The sequence below is a fragment of the Lepidochelys kempii genome, chromosome 5 (genome assembly GCF_965140285.1).
Source record: "Lepidochelys kempii isolate rLepKem1 chromosome 5, rLepKem1.hap1, whole genome shotgun sequence".
NCBI classification, from domain to species: Eukaryota; Metazoa; Chordata; order Testudines; family Cheloniidae; genus Lepidochelys; species Lepidochelys kempii.
Window position 1 is genome coordinate 133287135 of NC_136384.1, and position 14794 is coordinate 133301928.

The window sequence follows — 14794 nt, forward strand, 5'->3', positions numbered from 1 at the left end:
AGCTTCATGTTAGTTGTTTATGCTGACTTATAAAGCTCTTCACAAACAGGGGGCAAAGTTACCTTTCTGGGTCTTATTACTACTTCAATATCGAGATATGTTTTGGTTGGCTGCTTTTTTTAGGGCTTAATCCTGCAGGCTGTTGAGCACTGCTGAAAGAAGCTCAGAGAGCCAAAGTTGTGATGCTTATGCTTGGTATTTGTTCAGAACCTGCTTAGAAAAGTGGGTTGTGAACAAATCTCTGTGCCTGCAATGAACACCACACTGATGGTTATGGAGAAAAGTGGATGTAAGGGGGAAACTGTGTAGGGTTGTCAACTTTGTAATCACACAAAACTGAATATCCTTGCCCCGCCCCTTCCCTGTGGCTCCGCCTCTTGGCCTGCCCCATCCCCGAGACCCCACCCCAGGGTGCGAGAGGGGGCTCCAGGCTGGGGCAGGAGTTGGTGTGTGGGAGGGGAGTGAGGGCTCCAGCTGGGGGTGCGGGCTCTGGAATGGGGATGAGGGGTTTGGGGTTCAGGCTGGGGGGGTGGAGCCGAGGGATTTGGAATGTGGGAGGGGGCTGCGGGTTGAGACAGGAGGTTAGGGTATGGGAGAGGGTACGGGCTTTGGGCTGGGGGTGCGGACTCTGGGGTGGGGCCAGAAATGAGGGCTTCTGCTTTTCGGGGGTGGCTCAGGGCTGGGCCAGAGGGTTGGGGCACAGGCTTACCTTGGGCGGCTCCCGGTCAGCGGCACAGAGGGGCCAGGGGAGACTCCCTGCCTGTCCTGGCTCCGCACTGAGCCCCGGAAGTGGCCAGCAGGTCTGGTTCCTAGGTGGGGGGGCCAGGATGCTCCGCGCTCTACTCTCACAAGTAGGCACCGCATTCTTTTCTCCCCCGCCCGGCCAATGGGAGTGTGGAGCGGGTGCTCAGGGCGGGGGCAGTGTGCGGAACCCCGTGCCCACCCCTGCAGGCGCCAGACCTGCTGGCCACTTCCAGGACGCAGTGCGGTGCCAGGACAGGTAGATACTAGCCTGCCTTAGCCCTGCAGCACCGCCAGCTGGACTTTTAACGGCCCAGTCAGCGGTGCTGACCAGAGCCACCAGGGTCCCTTTTCGACCAAGCGTTCTGGTCAAAAACCAGATGCCTGGCAACCTTAAGAATGTGCCCTGGCTGTGTCCTTTGGTTTAAATACGGTCCTGCGCTTGCAGGCGATGTGCATAGTAGTCATTTTAAAGATGTTTAGGTACTGCCAGCCAGGTGTAATGGCTACTCTGGTATGTTCAAGAGCTGTATTTGGGGAAAGTCAAAGCAGGGGCAGCTGCGAGGACTGCCTTCTTACACAGAATATGTGATGATTCTAAGAAGTGGCATTTCTCATAGCCAGCTACTGAGTGCTTTGTGAGATGTACTGGACGTGATGTTCTTTCTGGCTCAACAGCCTGCAGGAATAGTGCCCTTGTAGCTTTTACTTTACTTTACTTGGATTGTTAGTAACAAAGCAGAATACTTATCCTGCTGGTGGCTCATTGCAGTTGTTTCTCAGCTTTCATCCTGCAGGATAAAGCCCTAAATTATTCAACTTCTCTGAATACCTGAAAATTCTTGACTTCAGGACTATCGCCCGCTACCTCTTGTTTAAGTCTAGGGTGACAAGATGTCCCAATTTTATAGGGACAGTCCCGATTTGGGGTTTTTTTTCTTATATAAGCTCCTATTATGCCCCACCCCCGTCCCAATTTTTCACACTTGCTGTCTGGTCACCCTATTTAAGTCTAAACTTGAAGAGCATTTCCTCTGTAAACGGTGGCTGTAAAAATGACACCTTCCTTTTCCCACAGATTTATTCCCTGATATTCAGAGGCAAATCTGCTCACTTTAATGACAAAAGTAATACTTTTACTACTTTACCTTCCTAGTAGTTGTGTTGGCTCTGCAGAGCTCACGGGGGGAATGGATTTCATCCCTTCTTGTGAAACTCCTATAGAACTGGTGCATAAATTCAATTTGCTGAGCTGTATTCTGTTGTCACTTACACTTGTGCATCCCTGTTAAAGCCAGTCGTGTTCTAGAGGTGGCAGAATATGACCCACAGATATATATTATTGGACACAATGTATGACCCAAACAAAACCATAGCTTGACATTCAAATGCCAGGTTCAGACTGCAGGGTGGTAGTTGGAGGGTGGGGCAAAGTCTCTTGACGGAACACATTTGATCTGGAATCACTGAGGTATGATGAACATGCAATCCTGCCATGCCATTTTTACATTCACTTTTCAGAGTAGAACTGCACATTAAGGCATTTGCTTGTAATTGATTTAATCCATCCTGCAGTGTTAAATTAGATGAACTTTTAATCGTTGTCACAGTACAATAAATTGCTGTAAATGTTTGTTGATTTTTCATCTTCCATGGAGATGTGAATGTATCTAATTGAAAGAATACCTGTGTATGAGTCAAGCTAACAAATCACCCACCTAGAGACTGGATAATCTTGCTGAAGCATCTAGTCCTTACAGTACTTTTTTTATACTTAAACACATCAGAGTGGTCTAGACGAAACAAAGAGTGCATTACATATATGCTTGTCTGAACAATGCTCATTTTGTACATACCAGAAACCATTGATGGCATGAATTGTGCAGTTCCCCTTAATGGAGTGACCAAATGTCCCAGTTTGCTGAGGATACTCTTGAAATCCACCTGCTAATACTTCTCCCTTGTCCCTCAAAAATAAATAAGCAAAAATTCCTGATTAGATTTTGCCAGTTTCACAGCAAAAGACACTGTGCTACCATGAGCATGTTTTATGATCAAAGATAGTTTCCTTCACTCTTCTTGTCGTTTCATCATTTGTAAAATAGGATAAGAATATATATCTGTTTCTGTCATATTGATGAGAATTAATTAGTTAATACATGTATAGTGCTTTGAAGACCTAAAGTGGTGAATACATGCTAATCATTATTATGGCATAAAGTATCTACTAAGTGTAATAATAAACTCCTCTCCTCCCAAATTTGAATGACCGTTTTGTAAGATGACTAGCTCACATGATTATATAATCCTGTTGACTGGGATTTTTTAAAAGTAGTCTTGTAAAGAATTTTAATTCTAATTCGTATGAATATCACAATTTGTGCTTTCAGGAAAATAATATATTTTTGTTAACTTATTTCAAAAGTGAAAAAAGCCAGTACATTTCACTAAACCCACAATTTACTCTTATTTTGCTGCTATTGTCTAACGATCATTGTCTCAAAAGCTAGTCTGGCCCTACTTTTTCCAGTAGAGGGCTCTGCTCTACAGCAAGAACTGCACTGGCCAGAAACACTGAACCCAATATGTGAGCTTAGAGTTCTTAAAAATATATGGACATGAGAGCGCCTATATGTCCACATAAGGACTACATCATACACATGCTATTGCACATAAAGTATAGCCAATCAGTGAAGGATTTTAAATGTGTGTCACGGGACAACCCTGTTGTTTTATGTACAGTAACTCCTCACTTAACGTGTATTTATGTTCCTGAAAAATGCAACTTTAAGCGAAACAATGTTAAGTGAATCCAGTTTCCCCGTAAGAATTAATGTGAATGTGGGGTGGGTAGGTTCCAGGGAAATTTTTTTTTTGCCAGACAAGACGCTCTCGCTCTCGCTCTCTCTCTCTCTCTCTATATATATACACACACACACACAGTATACGTTTTAAACAAACAATTTAATACTGTACACAGCGATGATGGTTGTGAAGCTTGGTTGAGGGGGTGGAGTCAGAGGGTGGGATATTTCCCAGGGAAGGCGTTACTGCTAAATGATGAACTAGCAATTAGCTGAGCCCTCAAGGGTTAACTCATTGCTGTTAATGTAGCCTCACGCTCTACAAGGCAGCAGGAATGGAGGGAGGGGAGACAGCATGGCAGACAGAGACACACGCCTTGTGTGTGAGAGAGAGAGAGATGCGCATTTCCCCTTTAAGTACACTGACACCACTCTTAAGTACACTAAGGGTATGTCTACACTACGAAATTAGGTCGAATTTATAGAAGTCGGTTTTTTAGAAATTTCGAAATATATTCGAGTGTGTGTGTCCCCACACAAAATGCTCTAAGTGCATTAACTCGGCGGAGCGCTTCCACAGTACCGAGGCTAGAGTCGACTTCTGGAGCGTTGCACTGTGGGTAGCTATCCCACAGTTCCCGCAGTCTCCGCTGCCCGTTGGAATTCTGGGTTGAGATCCCAATGCCTGATAGGGCTAAAACTTTGTCGTGGGTGGTTCTGGGTACATATCGTCAGGCCCCCGTTCCCTCCCTCCCTCCGTGAAAGCAAGGGCAGACAATCATTTCGCTCCTTTTTTCCTGAGTTACTTGTGCAGACGCCATACCACGGCAAGCATGGAGCCCGCTCAGCTCACTGTCACCGTATGTCTCCTGGGTGCTGGCAGACACGGTACTGCATTGCCACACAGCAGCAGCAACCCATTGCCTTGTGGCAGCAAACAGTGCAATAGGACTGGTAGCCGTCATCGTCATGTCTGAGGTGCTCCTAGGTCGCCTGTGTGAGGTCGATCAGGAGCGCCTGGGCAGACATGGGCGCAGGGACTAAATTTGGAGTGACTTGATCAGGTCATTCTGTTTAGTCCTGTAGTCAGTCCTATTGGACCATCTTATGGTGAGCAGGCAGGCGATACGGATTGCTAGCAGTCCTATTGCATCATTTTCTGCCAGGCAGGCAAGAGATGAGGATGGCTAGCAGTCCTATTGTACCATCTTCTGCCGTGCAGCCATGAGATGTGGATGGCATGCAGTCCTTCTGCACCGTCTGCTGCCAGCCAAAGATCTAAAAGATAGATGGAGTGTATCAAAACAAGAAATAGACCAGATTTGTTTTGTACTCATTTGCAAACCTCCCCCGCTCCCTGTCTAGGGGACTCATTCCTCTAGGTCACACTGCAGTCACTCACAGAGAAGGTGCAGCAAGGTAAATCTAGCCATGTATCAATCAGAGGCGAGACTAACCTCCTTGTTCCAATAAGAACAATAACTTAGATGCACCATTTCTTATTGGAACCCACCGTGAAGTCCTGCCTGAAATAGTCCTTGATGTAAAGCCACCCTCTTTGTTGATTTTAACGCCCTGTAAGCCAACCCTGTAAGCCGTGTTGTCAGTTGTCCCTCCCTGCGTCAGAGCAACGGCAAACAATCGTGCATCTGAGTTGAGAGTGCTGTCCAGAGCAGTCACAATGGAGCACTCTAGGATAGCTCCTGGAGGCCAATACTGTCGAATTGTGTCCACAGTATCCCAAACTCGACCCGGCAAGGCTGATTTAAGCGCTAATCCACTTGTCGGGGTGGAGTAAGGAAATCGATTTTAAGAGCCCTTTAAGTCGAAATAAAGGGCTTCATCGTGTGGACGGGTGCAGGTTTACATCGATTTAACGCTGCTAAATTCGACCTAAAGTCCTAGTGTAGACCAGGGCTAAATTGTTAAGTTAATCAGCAAGCTGAGACCCATGGCAGCTGCTGCCAGGAAGCTCCCTCCGTCCTGAGCCCAGTCGTGTGTCCCCCCGCTTTATGGAGATGGAGTAAACAGCAGGGAGGGGGACACCCTGACATTAGCCCCCCTCTCCTCCTCCTTCCCCTCTGCCCCCCAAGCAAGCAGGAGGCTCTGGAGAGCAGCTCCAAGGCAGAGGGTGGGAGCAGCACATGGCAGTTGGGGGAGGGACAGCTGAACTGCCAGCAATTGATAGCCTGCTTGGCAGCTGCTGCACAGAGAACTTAGGGGAGCAGGGAGCTGATGGGGGGCTGCCGGTCCACCCTGGTTCCAAGCCCCCACCAGCTAGCTCCAACGGGCTGCTCTTCCGGCAAGCAGTGGACAAAGCAGGTGGCTGCCAAACCACGTTATAAGGGAGCATTGCACAACTTTAAACGAGCATGTTCCCTAATTGATAAGCAACGTAACAATGAAACAACGTTAACCAGGATGACTTTAAGTGAGGAGTTACTGTACACACTTCACTCTGTAAACTCCTTTGACTCTATCAGGTTTCAGAGTAACAGCCGTGTTAGTCTGAATTCGCAAAAAGAAAAGGAGTACTTGTGGCACCTTAGAGACTAACCAATTTATTTGAGCATGAGCTTTCGTGAGCTACAGCTCACTTCATCGATGAAGTGAGCTGTAGCTCACGAAAAAGAAAAGGAGTACTTGTGGCACCTTAGAGACTAACCAATTTATTTGAGCATGAGCTTTCGTGAGCTACATCGATGAAGTGAGCTGTAGCTCACGAAAGCTCATGCTCAAATAAATTGGTTAGTCTCTAAGGTGCCACAAGTACTCCTTTTCTTCTATCAGGTTTGGTGCTTATTCCACTTTCTGTTCCCATTGCAGAAGTCTTATTGGGAGAGATCAAGTCCTAATGGATTCATAATTTTAAAAGGTTAACTTTTACACACTGGTAGGGTGATCTGATTCTTATTTTTTGCTCTTCCAAACAGCACGTGATTAAGAAATTCCTTGGTTTAGTGTCCAGTCACAATGTACCAGTGTATCTCATTGATCCTTTGGTTCTGGGATTAATTCATAAAGACTTTGAACAGCTCAGCAGCTCTTCTGATGGCATGAGCCCAGAATGCAAGTATTTCTGTGTTCCACGGGATTTCACCACATTTGCACTACTGGATAAAACATGGAAACATGAAGTAAGATTTTCTCCCTTTTCAGTTTTGTCTGCTGTAATGCACCCAGCCATTACAGGATTAATGGTTGAACAGAACATACTTAAAGACTTCCAGGTTTAAAGTTCATGATGTGGAACTGGTGTAAAGGTGGTGGTGTACCTAAACTTTATTTTATTTTATTTTATTTTGAAACCTCTTGAGGTAAAGGGAAGTCATGCAACAGTCTGTTCAAGATGCAAGGCACATGGCAGGGAGGTCCCTAGGAGAGAGTAGCTTCTGCCAACTCTCTTTAAGGAAGCTCAGATAAAATGTTTCAATGGCTGTTTCAGTGAATTGAGAATTCATCAGGTAGCCCAAAGATAGTTGGGTCACAGTCCACAACATACATAGCTACTGAGGTGAGAGGGGACCAACTTTCAGAAGGAAGAGAGGAAGAGATCTGTAAGAAAGGGAGAAGAAAAAGAAATAGAAACTTACCATACATATAGCCATAGTAAATTCTGAGTAGTATCCATTGCAGAGGTAGCAGAGCTGTTAATGTGCATTGATATGATTGTTTCATAATGTACAGCAACCGTATATTGATGCATGTTTGGTACCTTGTCATTTACTTTTTATATTATAAGACTTTAACTAAACTCTTTCTGACAGAAAAAGCTGGGGCTTTATGATAAAAAGAAAAGCTAGATGTACGAAATTACTGTATTCTGGAAATGTGTATTATTTGATTAACTAGCACAAGATGTATGAACATGACTTCGATAAAAATCTAAATAATTTTATTTAAGAAAGGAGAAAAATATGTGAGACAGGCAGATGTAAAACTCTTACTCAAACACAGTGAAAAGTGGTGGCATTTTGGGCCTGAGTAAGGAAGGTCAGCTGTATTTCTTTCTTTCTCTTTGCCAATGCTAATTTTAGCTTACAGAAACTGAGTATGGGGCCATGAGTCAGCACACTATTCTAGATTTCCCTCTTTGATGCCATCTGTAAAAGGGGAGCTTACAGTTCTGGATTTGCTGTTGAAAAGAGCTGTTTAAGTCTTGAGAGATCTTCTTCTTCTCTTTAGTCATCATCTTATTCCGCTCCCTTTGGAATATGTTAAAGCTGATTGGCTTCATGTAACTCTAGAAATTTAGTCTAACGTTTATGCAGATCATAAAAGGAGGATTTGCAACAGTCAAGTCATGATATAATCAAGGGATAAATAAGGATGTCAGAAGAGCCAGAATTCATCCCTACATTGAACCTGAGAGTGATCCAAAGCTAAAGACAAGGTGATGTGGGAGGAAACAAGTAAATTCAAAGTCAAGGACTTTCTCAAGGTTTCAGCATTGGATGCAAAGTAAAGGTCCGAGTTAAGGAAAGTAATAGCGAGACAATGGGAAAAAGAGGACTTTTTACTCTGTAGAAGGACTACAGTCTTTGAAGCATTCGGTTTTAGAGGAAGTTATGATCTCGCTGGGGCGGATATGGTTGAGACAGGCAAAGATAGATGGGACACAAAAGGGTCAGAGAGTGAATGGAGAAAGCTGAAGGATGAAGTGATGATCATGATTTAATCTAGCAGTGAAATTATCTAGTCTCTTCACAAAGCAAAGACTATCTGGAGTCATAACAAACACATGACAGATGTTAGTCACACATCTGTCATGTGTATCAGAACAAACACATGACAGATGTTAGTCACATTGGTTAATGCACTTCAGGAAGTCACTTGGATACTACAGTGATGACCATTGTATAACAACCTGGAGCTGCAGCTAGCCAGAGATGTCAAGAGTAACAAGAAGGGTTTCTTCAGGTATGTTGGCAACAAGAAGAAAGCCAAGGAATGTGTGGGCCCCTTACTGAATGAGGGAGGCAACCTAGTGACAGAGGATGTGGAGAAAGCTAATGTACTCAATGCTTTTTTTGCCTCTGTTTTCACTAACAAGGTCAGCTCCCAGACTGCTGCGCTGGGCATCACAAAATGGGGAAGAGATGGCCAGCCCTCTGTGGAGATAGAGGTGGTTAGGGACTATTTAGAAAGGCTGGACGTGCACAAGTCCATGGGGCCGGACGAGTTGCATCCGAGAGTGCTGAAGGAGTTGGCGGCTGTGATTGCAGAGCCATTGGCCATTATCTTTGAAAACTCGTGGCGAACCGGGGAAGTCCCGGATGACTGGAAAAAGGCTAATGTAGTGCCAATCTTTAAAAAAGGGAAGAAGGAGGATCCTGGGAACTACAGGCCAGTCAGCCTCACTTCAGTCCCTGGAAAAATCATGGAGCAGGTCCTCAAAGAATCAATCCTGAAGCACTTGCATGAGAGGAAAGTGATCAGGAACAGCCAGCATGGATTCACCAAGGGAAGGTCATGCCTGACTAATCTAATCGCCTTTTATGATGAGATTACTGGTTCTGTGGATGAAGGGAAAGCAGCGGATGTATTGTTTCTTGACTTTAGCAAAGCTTTTGACACGGTCTCCCACAGTATTCTTGTCAGCAAGTTAAGGAAGTATGGGCTGGATGAATGCACTACAAGGTGGGTAGAAAGCTGGCTAGATTGTCGGGCTCAACGGGTAGTGATCAATGGCTCCATATCTAGTTGGCAGCCGGTATCAAGTGGAGTACCCCAAGGGTCGGTCCTGGGGCCGGTTTTGTTCAATATCTTCATAAATGATCTGGAGGATGGTGTGGATTGCACTCTCAGCAAATTTGCGGATGATACTAAACTGGGAGGAGTAGTAGATACGCTGGAGGGGAGGGATAGGATACAGAAAGACCTAGACAAATTGGAGGATTGGGCCAAAAGAAATCTGATGAGGTTCAATAAGGATAAGTGCAGGGTCCTGCACTTGGGACGGAAGAACCCAATGCACAGCTACAGACTAGGGACCGAATGGCTAGGCAGCAGTTCTGCGGAAAAGGACCTAGGGGTGACAGTGGACGAGAAGCTGGATATGAGTCAGCAGTGTGCCCTTGTTGCCAAGAAGGCCAATGGCATTTTGGGATGTATAAGTAGGGGCATAGCGAGCAGATCGAGGGACGTGATCGTTCTCCTCTATTCGACATTGGTGAGGCCTCATCTGGAGTACTGTGTCCAGTTTTGGGCCCCACACTACAAGAAGGATGTGGATAAATTGGAGAGAGTCCAGCGAAGGGCAACAAAAATGATTAGGGGACTGGAACACATGAGTTATGAGGAGAGGCTGAGGGAGCTGGGATTGTTTAGCCTGCAGAAGAGAAGAATGAGGGGGGATTTGATAGCTGCTTTCAACTACCTGAAAGGGGGTTCCAAAGAGGATAGCTCTAGGCTGTTCTCAATGGTAGCAGATGACAGAACGAGGAGTAATGGTCTCAAGTTGCAGTGCGGGAGGTTTAGGTTGGATATTAGGAAAAACTTTTTCACTAAGAGGGTGGTGAAACACTGGAATGCGTTACCTAGGGAGGTGGTAGAATCTCCTTAGAGGTTTTTAAGGTCAGGCTTGACAAAGCCCTGGCTGGGATGATTTAACTGGGAATTGGTCCTGCTTTGAGCAGGGGGTTGGACTAGATGACCTCCTGAGGTCCCTTCCAACCCTGATATTCTATGATTCTATGAACCTATGTAGACTAGATTATGAAGAGAATGAAACACTGAACATTTTGAGATGTTGGTAGTGGATGGAAAGATGTGAAATCTCTACATGTGTGGTTTGTTTGTGTGTGGTTTAATGGCTAAAGAGGTAGGATTCAAACAAGAAGAGAAGAATACCAGGGAGCTGAGTGCTTGCATAAGGTATCAGAAAGGGTACAGTGTTGCATAGTAGAATCTGTAAAGTAGCACAGAGGTTGGCAGCTTCAGTGTAAACATTTATAATCATTCCTGTGAAAAATCTGTGCGTATATATTTATACAGTGGCAGTTTTCTTCGAACATTTTGTGGGAGTTGGATTTAAGTAAGGGCTTGTCTACATGAACATTTAGTTCGCAGCAAGTTGGGCTGTGACTCTACCCTGCACGAGCCTGCCGTGTGCTGTCAATCTGCACTCTGCTGACGCACATTAACAGTTCGTCCTTTTTGAAATGGGACTAATCAAAGTGCATTAACGAACTGCTAATGCATGTCAGCAGGATCCACACTGAGGGTGTGCTGCAGGCTAGTGCAGAGTAGATTCACACCCCAGCTTGCTGCAAACTAAGGGCTTGTCTACACATAGAACGTTTTAGTGAAGAAGCTATTCTGCTGTCGGGAGAGCTTCTCCTTTTGACATAGTTCATCCATCTCCGCAAAAGGCGGTAGGTATGTCAACAGGAGAAGCCTTCCTGTCAAAGTAGCGCTGTCTACGCGGGGGGTTAGGTCCGTATAACTGCTTTGCTCAGGGGTGTGGATTTTTCACACCTCTGAGTGACGTAGTTATACCAGTGTGTATAGTGTATACCTGGTCTTAAACATTCAAGCCCTAAGTAGTGGAATAGGTGTCATATCCCAGTTTTTATTGTATGCTTACAGGGCTTTCACCAAAAGAGGGAACTCATCATATGGTTTCATTGTGCGCTACAAAACTGGGAGAAATGGGGACATTTAAAAAAAAAAGCTTAACCTGTTTATTTTTGTATTGCTGTGATTAAGGTAGGTGAAGTGAAAACAAATAGAAAACGAAAATGTGCATAGACAGTTACCATCCTTTTAAGGTTTAGGAGAAATTCTGGAATAGGTAGGGCCTGATTCTGATCTAAGTTGTATGTTGTAAATCAGGAGTCATGTAAGTTCATGAAGAATTGGCCCTTAGTGCTGAAGTCTTGTTTTTGTCCTTTTCACAGAAAGTGTTGTTTCTCTGATGTTTAGGTGAGCTTGTTGAGAGCTGCTGAAAAAATGGGGTTCCAGTGGCTAAAGATACAGAACAAAGACCCCCGTTTGGAAGGGATGGATGACCTCTCTGGGATTGAAATTCCCTTCCACTATATCTTCAAACTGGCAGCTCATGCCATCCACCTGGTGGTCTTTTATGAGAGGAGTGGTAACTATGTCTGGCATGGCCCATTGCGGCTGAAACAAAACATAGACAGAAAGTTTGTGCCTTTTCGAAAGCTACACTTTGGTCACTACCCTGGAGCTTACAACAAGTAAGTTATAAATGGAGGACAACAAGGAGGATTTAAGTCTATTATAGCACGTTAAATACTACCACTTTGTCTTAAAATCAGTAATTCACGGGTCTATAGAGCAAGTTATGAAATTCATCTCGTGTTCACTAAAATGCAGGTGAATCAAAAGTTTAAGGTGACAGATCCCGTGATATTAATAGTAAAACAAGTATTTTCCCCAATTTACAGATGGAGAAATTGAGACACAGAGAGGTTAAGTGGCTTAACCTGGGCGTGAGAGATCCAGTAATGGGCCAACCCAGCATTGATTTGTGGTAGGATATTTTGATTTCCAAAGAGGTATAGTAGCACATCTTGCCAGCAGATAATTGAATGACTCTGCTTGTCAGCTTATGTCTGAAATATTTTGAAGTAAATATATGTCAGGCAAGATAGGGATTGTCATATTAGCAATATCTGATATTAAAGAAGTGTAACCGCAATATCTGATATTAGTAACCTCTTTCCGTACGTTTTGTATTATGCTACAGAGCCAAAACTTGGTCAGAAAACTTCATATGTGACACTCTCAGCATTGAGAAAAGGGGAGACTACATTTGCAACAAAGGACTGTGTAACAGTACCTAGTGTAGGGGCAAGCAAACTTTTTGGCCTGAGGGCCACATTGGGTTTCCAAATTCTATGGAGGGCCTCTCTAAACAGCCAGGCATGGCCCGGCCCCCCCCCCCAAGACTCCTGCCCCATCCAACCCCCTGTTCCCTGACTGCCCCCTGGGACCCCTACCCCATTCACCCCTCCCTGTCCCCTGACCGCCCCTGAACCCCCACCCCTCCAACCCCTCCTCTCATTCCTGACTGCCCCTCCCCCCCCTCCCCCCCAGGACCCCTACCCCATCCAACCACCCCTTCTCCCTGTCCCCTCACTGCCCCTGGAACCCCTGCTCCTGACTGCCCCCCGCCGCCCCATCCAACCCCCACTCTCCTTCCTGACTGCCCCCAGGACCCATGCCCACATTCAACCCCCCTGTTCCCCGCCATCTGACCACCCTGACCCGTATCTACACCCCCACCCCCTGACCACCACTCCAAACTTTCCAACTCCTCCGGCCCCTTACCGCGTTGCTTGGAGCACCGGTGGCTGACGGCGCTGCGGCCGCGCCGTCCAGAGGACCAGCACAGGCAGCCACACCGCCTAGCCACGCCACCACGCAGAGTCAGCCACGCCACCACGCAGCACAGAGCATCAGGTCAGGCCGTGGCTCTGCAGCTGTGCTGCCCAGCAAGAGCTTGCAGCCCCACCGCCCAGAGCATTGCACCAGCGGTGCAGTGAGCTGAGGCTGCGGGGTACGGGGGACAGCAGGGGCTCAGGGGCCGGGCAGGAGGGTCCTGTGGGCTGGACGTGGCTCACGGACCGTAGTTTGCCCACCTCTGACCCAGTGACTAAAGTGGAAGGATATTGAAGAGAGACCTCTTTTATGCCAGCATAGCTGGGTCAGAAATGCATTTGAACCCATTGCATGAAACCCCTCCCCCATATTGGTGCATGTAAATAAGGGAACCCATATTTATACACAACTGTGGGGTTTTGCTAGTGCAGTAGATTTAGGTCCACTTATTTAGTTGCTTATATATGGACTATTGAAAACCAGTGGTTTTGCAGGCCTGCTTACCTCAGAAATGACCAACTGGAATTTTACCAAAAGCCTCCCACCAAAAATAAAATTTTGAACGAGCACAAGCAGTTTCAGCCAGAATAGGAATAGTAACGTATTATCTGCTTCTGCACCATTGAAAGCAATGGGAGTGTTGCTATTTACTTAAATGGAACCGTGATCAAGCCTATAGTGCTTTTATATTCAATGCACTTCACAAATATTAATCCTCACAACACCACATCAGGTAGGAAGTACTTGTATTCTCACTGTACAGATTGGGAAGCTGAAGCAGCCAGGTTAAGTGAATTGCCTTGGTAGATGTGCAAAGTCTGTGTCAGATCTGGGATGAATTGTTTGTCCCCAGTCTTGTGCTTAAACTGTGCTTCTCTTCCATTTTTAAAGTTACTGTAAGTGACTGAAATAGGAACTTGACATGAAAATGCCTCTGCTAAAATTGGTCAAAAACAGGTGGCCTGGCTCTGAACTTCTCCAGATTTCCAGGGTGATCAGATCTGGAGTTTGAGGGTGGGTTTTGAGAGAGAATTGACTTCACATTTGCTGTACTGTGACTTTATTTATTTTTTTCATTATAGGGGCCTAATTCTTTCATTCACTTCAGTAAACATGGTAAAATAGTAGTGTCAGAAATAATTAGAATAAGGTTATAATAAGGGAAGGTTAAAAAAAGGAGGGTGGGAGTCCACAGAGAGTAACATCCGTGGGACAGGCCTTTGGGAAACTGATAAAGAGCTCAGTAATGGTTGACTGGAACTCTTGTAACTTGACTCTTTGCGTCTCAATTTCTCTTTCTATCTTTCCTTCTATTTTTGCCTTCCCTGAGCAATGTGTACTTTTGTATTGTAAGCCCAGCCTTCTAAGCCACAACTAGGCTGCTTTCACTTATGCAGTGTTTCAGTAGCATATGAAAAATGGCAAATCTACGCACTTGCTGCAGTCTTGGGGAAGCAAGATGCATACAGCCTGACTGTGAGAATAATATTCCTGCAGTCTACTTGAAATTGTCACAACAACCAGAACAGAACAAACACTTGTAGTTTAAAAAAAAAAAAAAAGGAAAACACATTGATTTATTTTTGCTAAGAATTACTGAGTTACTAAACGTCCCCTCTATACCTTGGACTCTTGTATTTATTATATGCATAAACATTTAAAATCCAGGACATTAACTATCAAATGTCATTCAACATTTCAGTTGTCATGAAGGCCTAAACTATTGTTAAATTATTAATATGAGCCAAGACTTTCAAAATAGGGGCTAATATTAGACTCCTAAATCCATATTTAGGCAACTGAATAAATGGCCTCGTTTTTCAAATGCTCTGAACAAACAGCAGCTCCCAGTTAACTCAGTGTGAGCTGCTGGGTATTTGGCACATTTGAAAAATAAG

At 45.1% G+C, this 14794-nt stretch overlaps 1 protein-coding gene across 9 annotated transcripts in view; it reads left to right on the forward strand.

The window, feature by feature from the left end:
- The window catches only part of FKTN (fukutin), a 45032-nt gene that overhangs the window by 11650 nt on the left and 18588 nt on the right, over positions 1–14794 (forward strand). For 7 of the 9 annotated variants that reach the window (XR_012159162.2, XM_073345972.2, XM_073345977.2 and 4 more), the window contains exons 4-5: positions 6479–6682; positions 11472–11749. Coding sequence is in view for 8 of the 9 variants with exons in the window: in XM_073345972.2 (XP_073202073.1) it covers positions 6479–6682; positions 11472–11749 (482 nt within the window). In the remaining variant the exon portion in view is untranslated. Of the gene's footprint in view, positions 1–6478; positions 6683–11446; positions 11750–14794 lie in introns of those variants that run through there. The other 2 variants (XM_073345979.1, XM_073345978.2) reach the window with 2 other exon arrangements.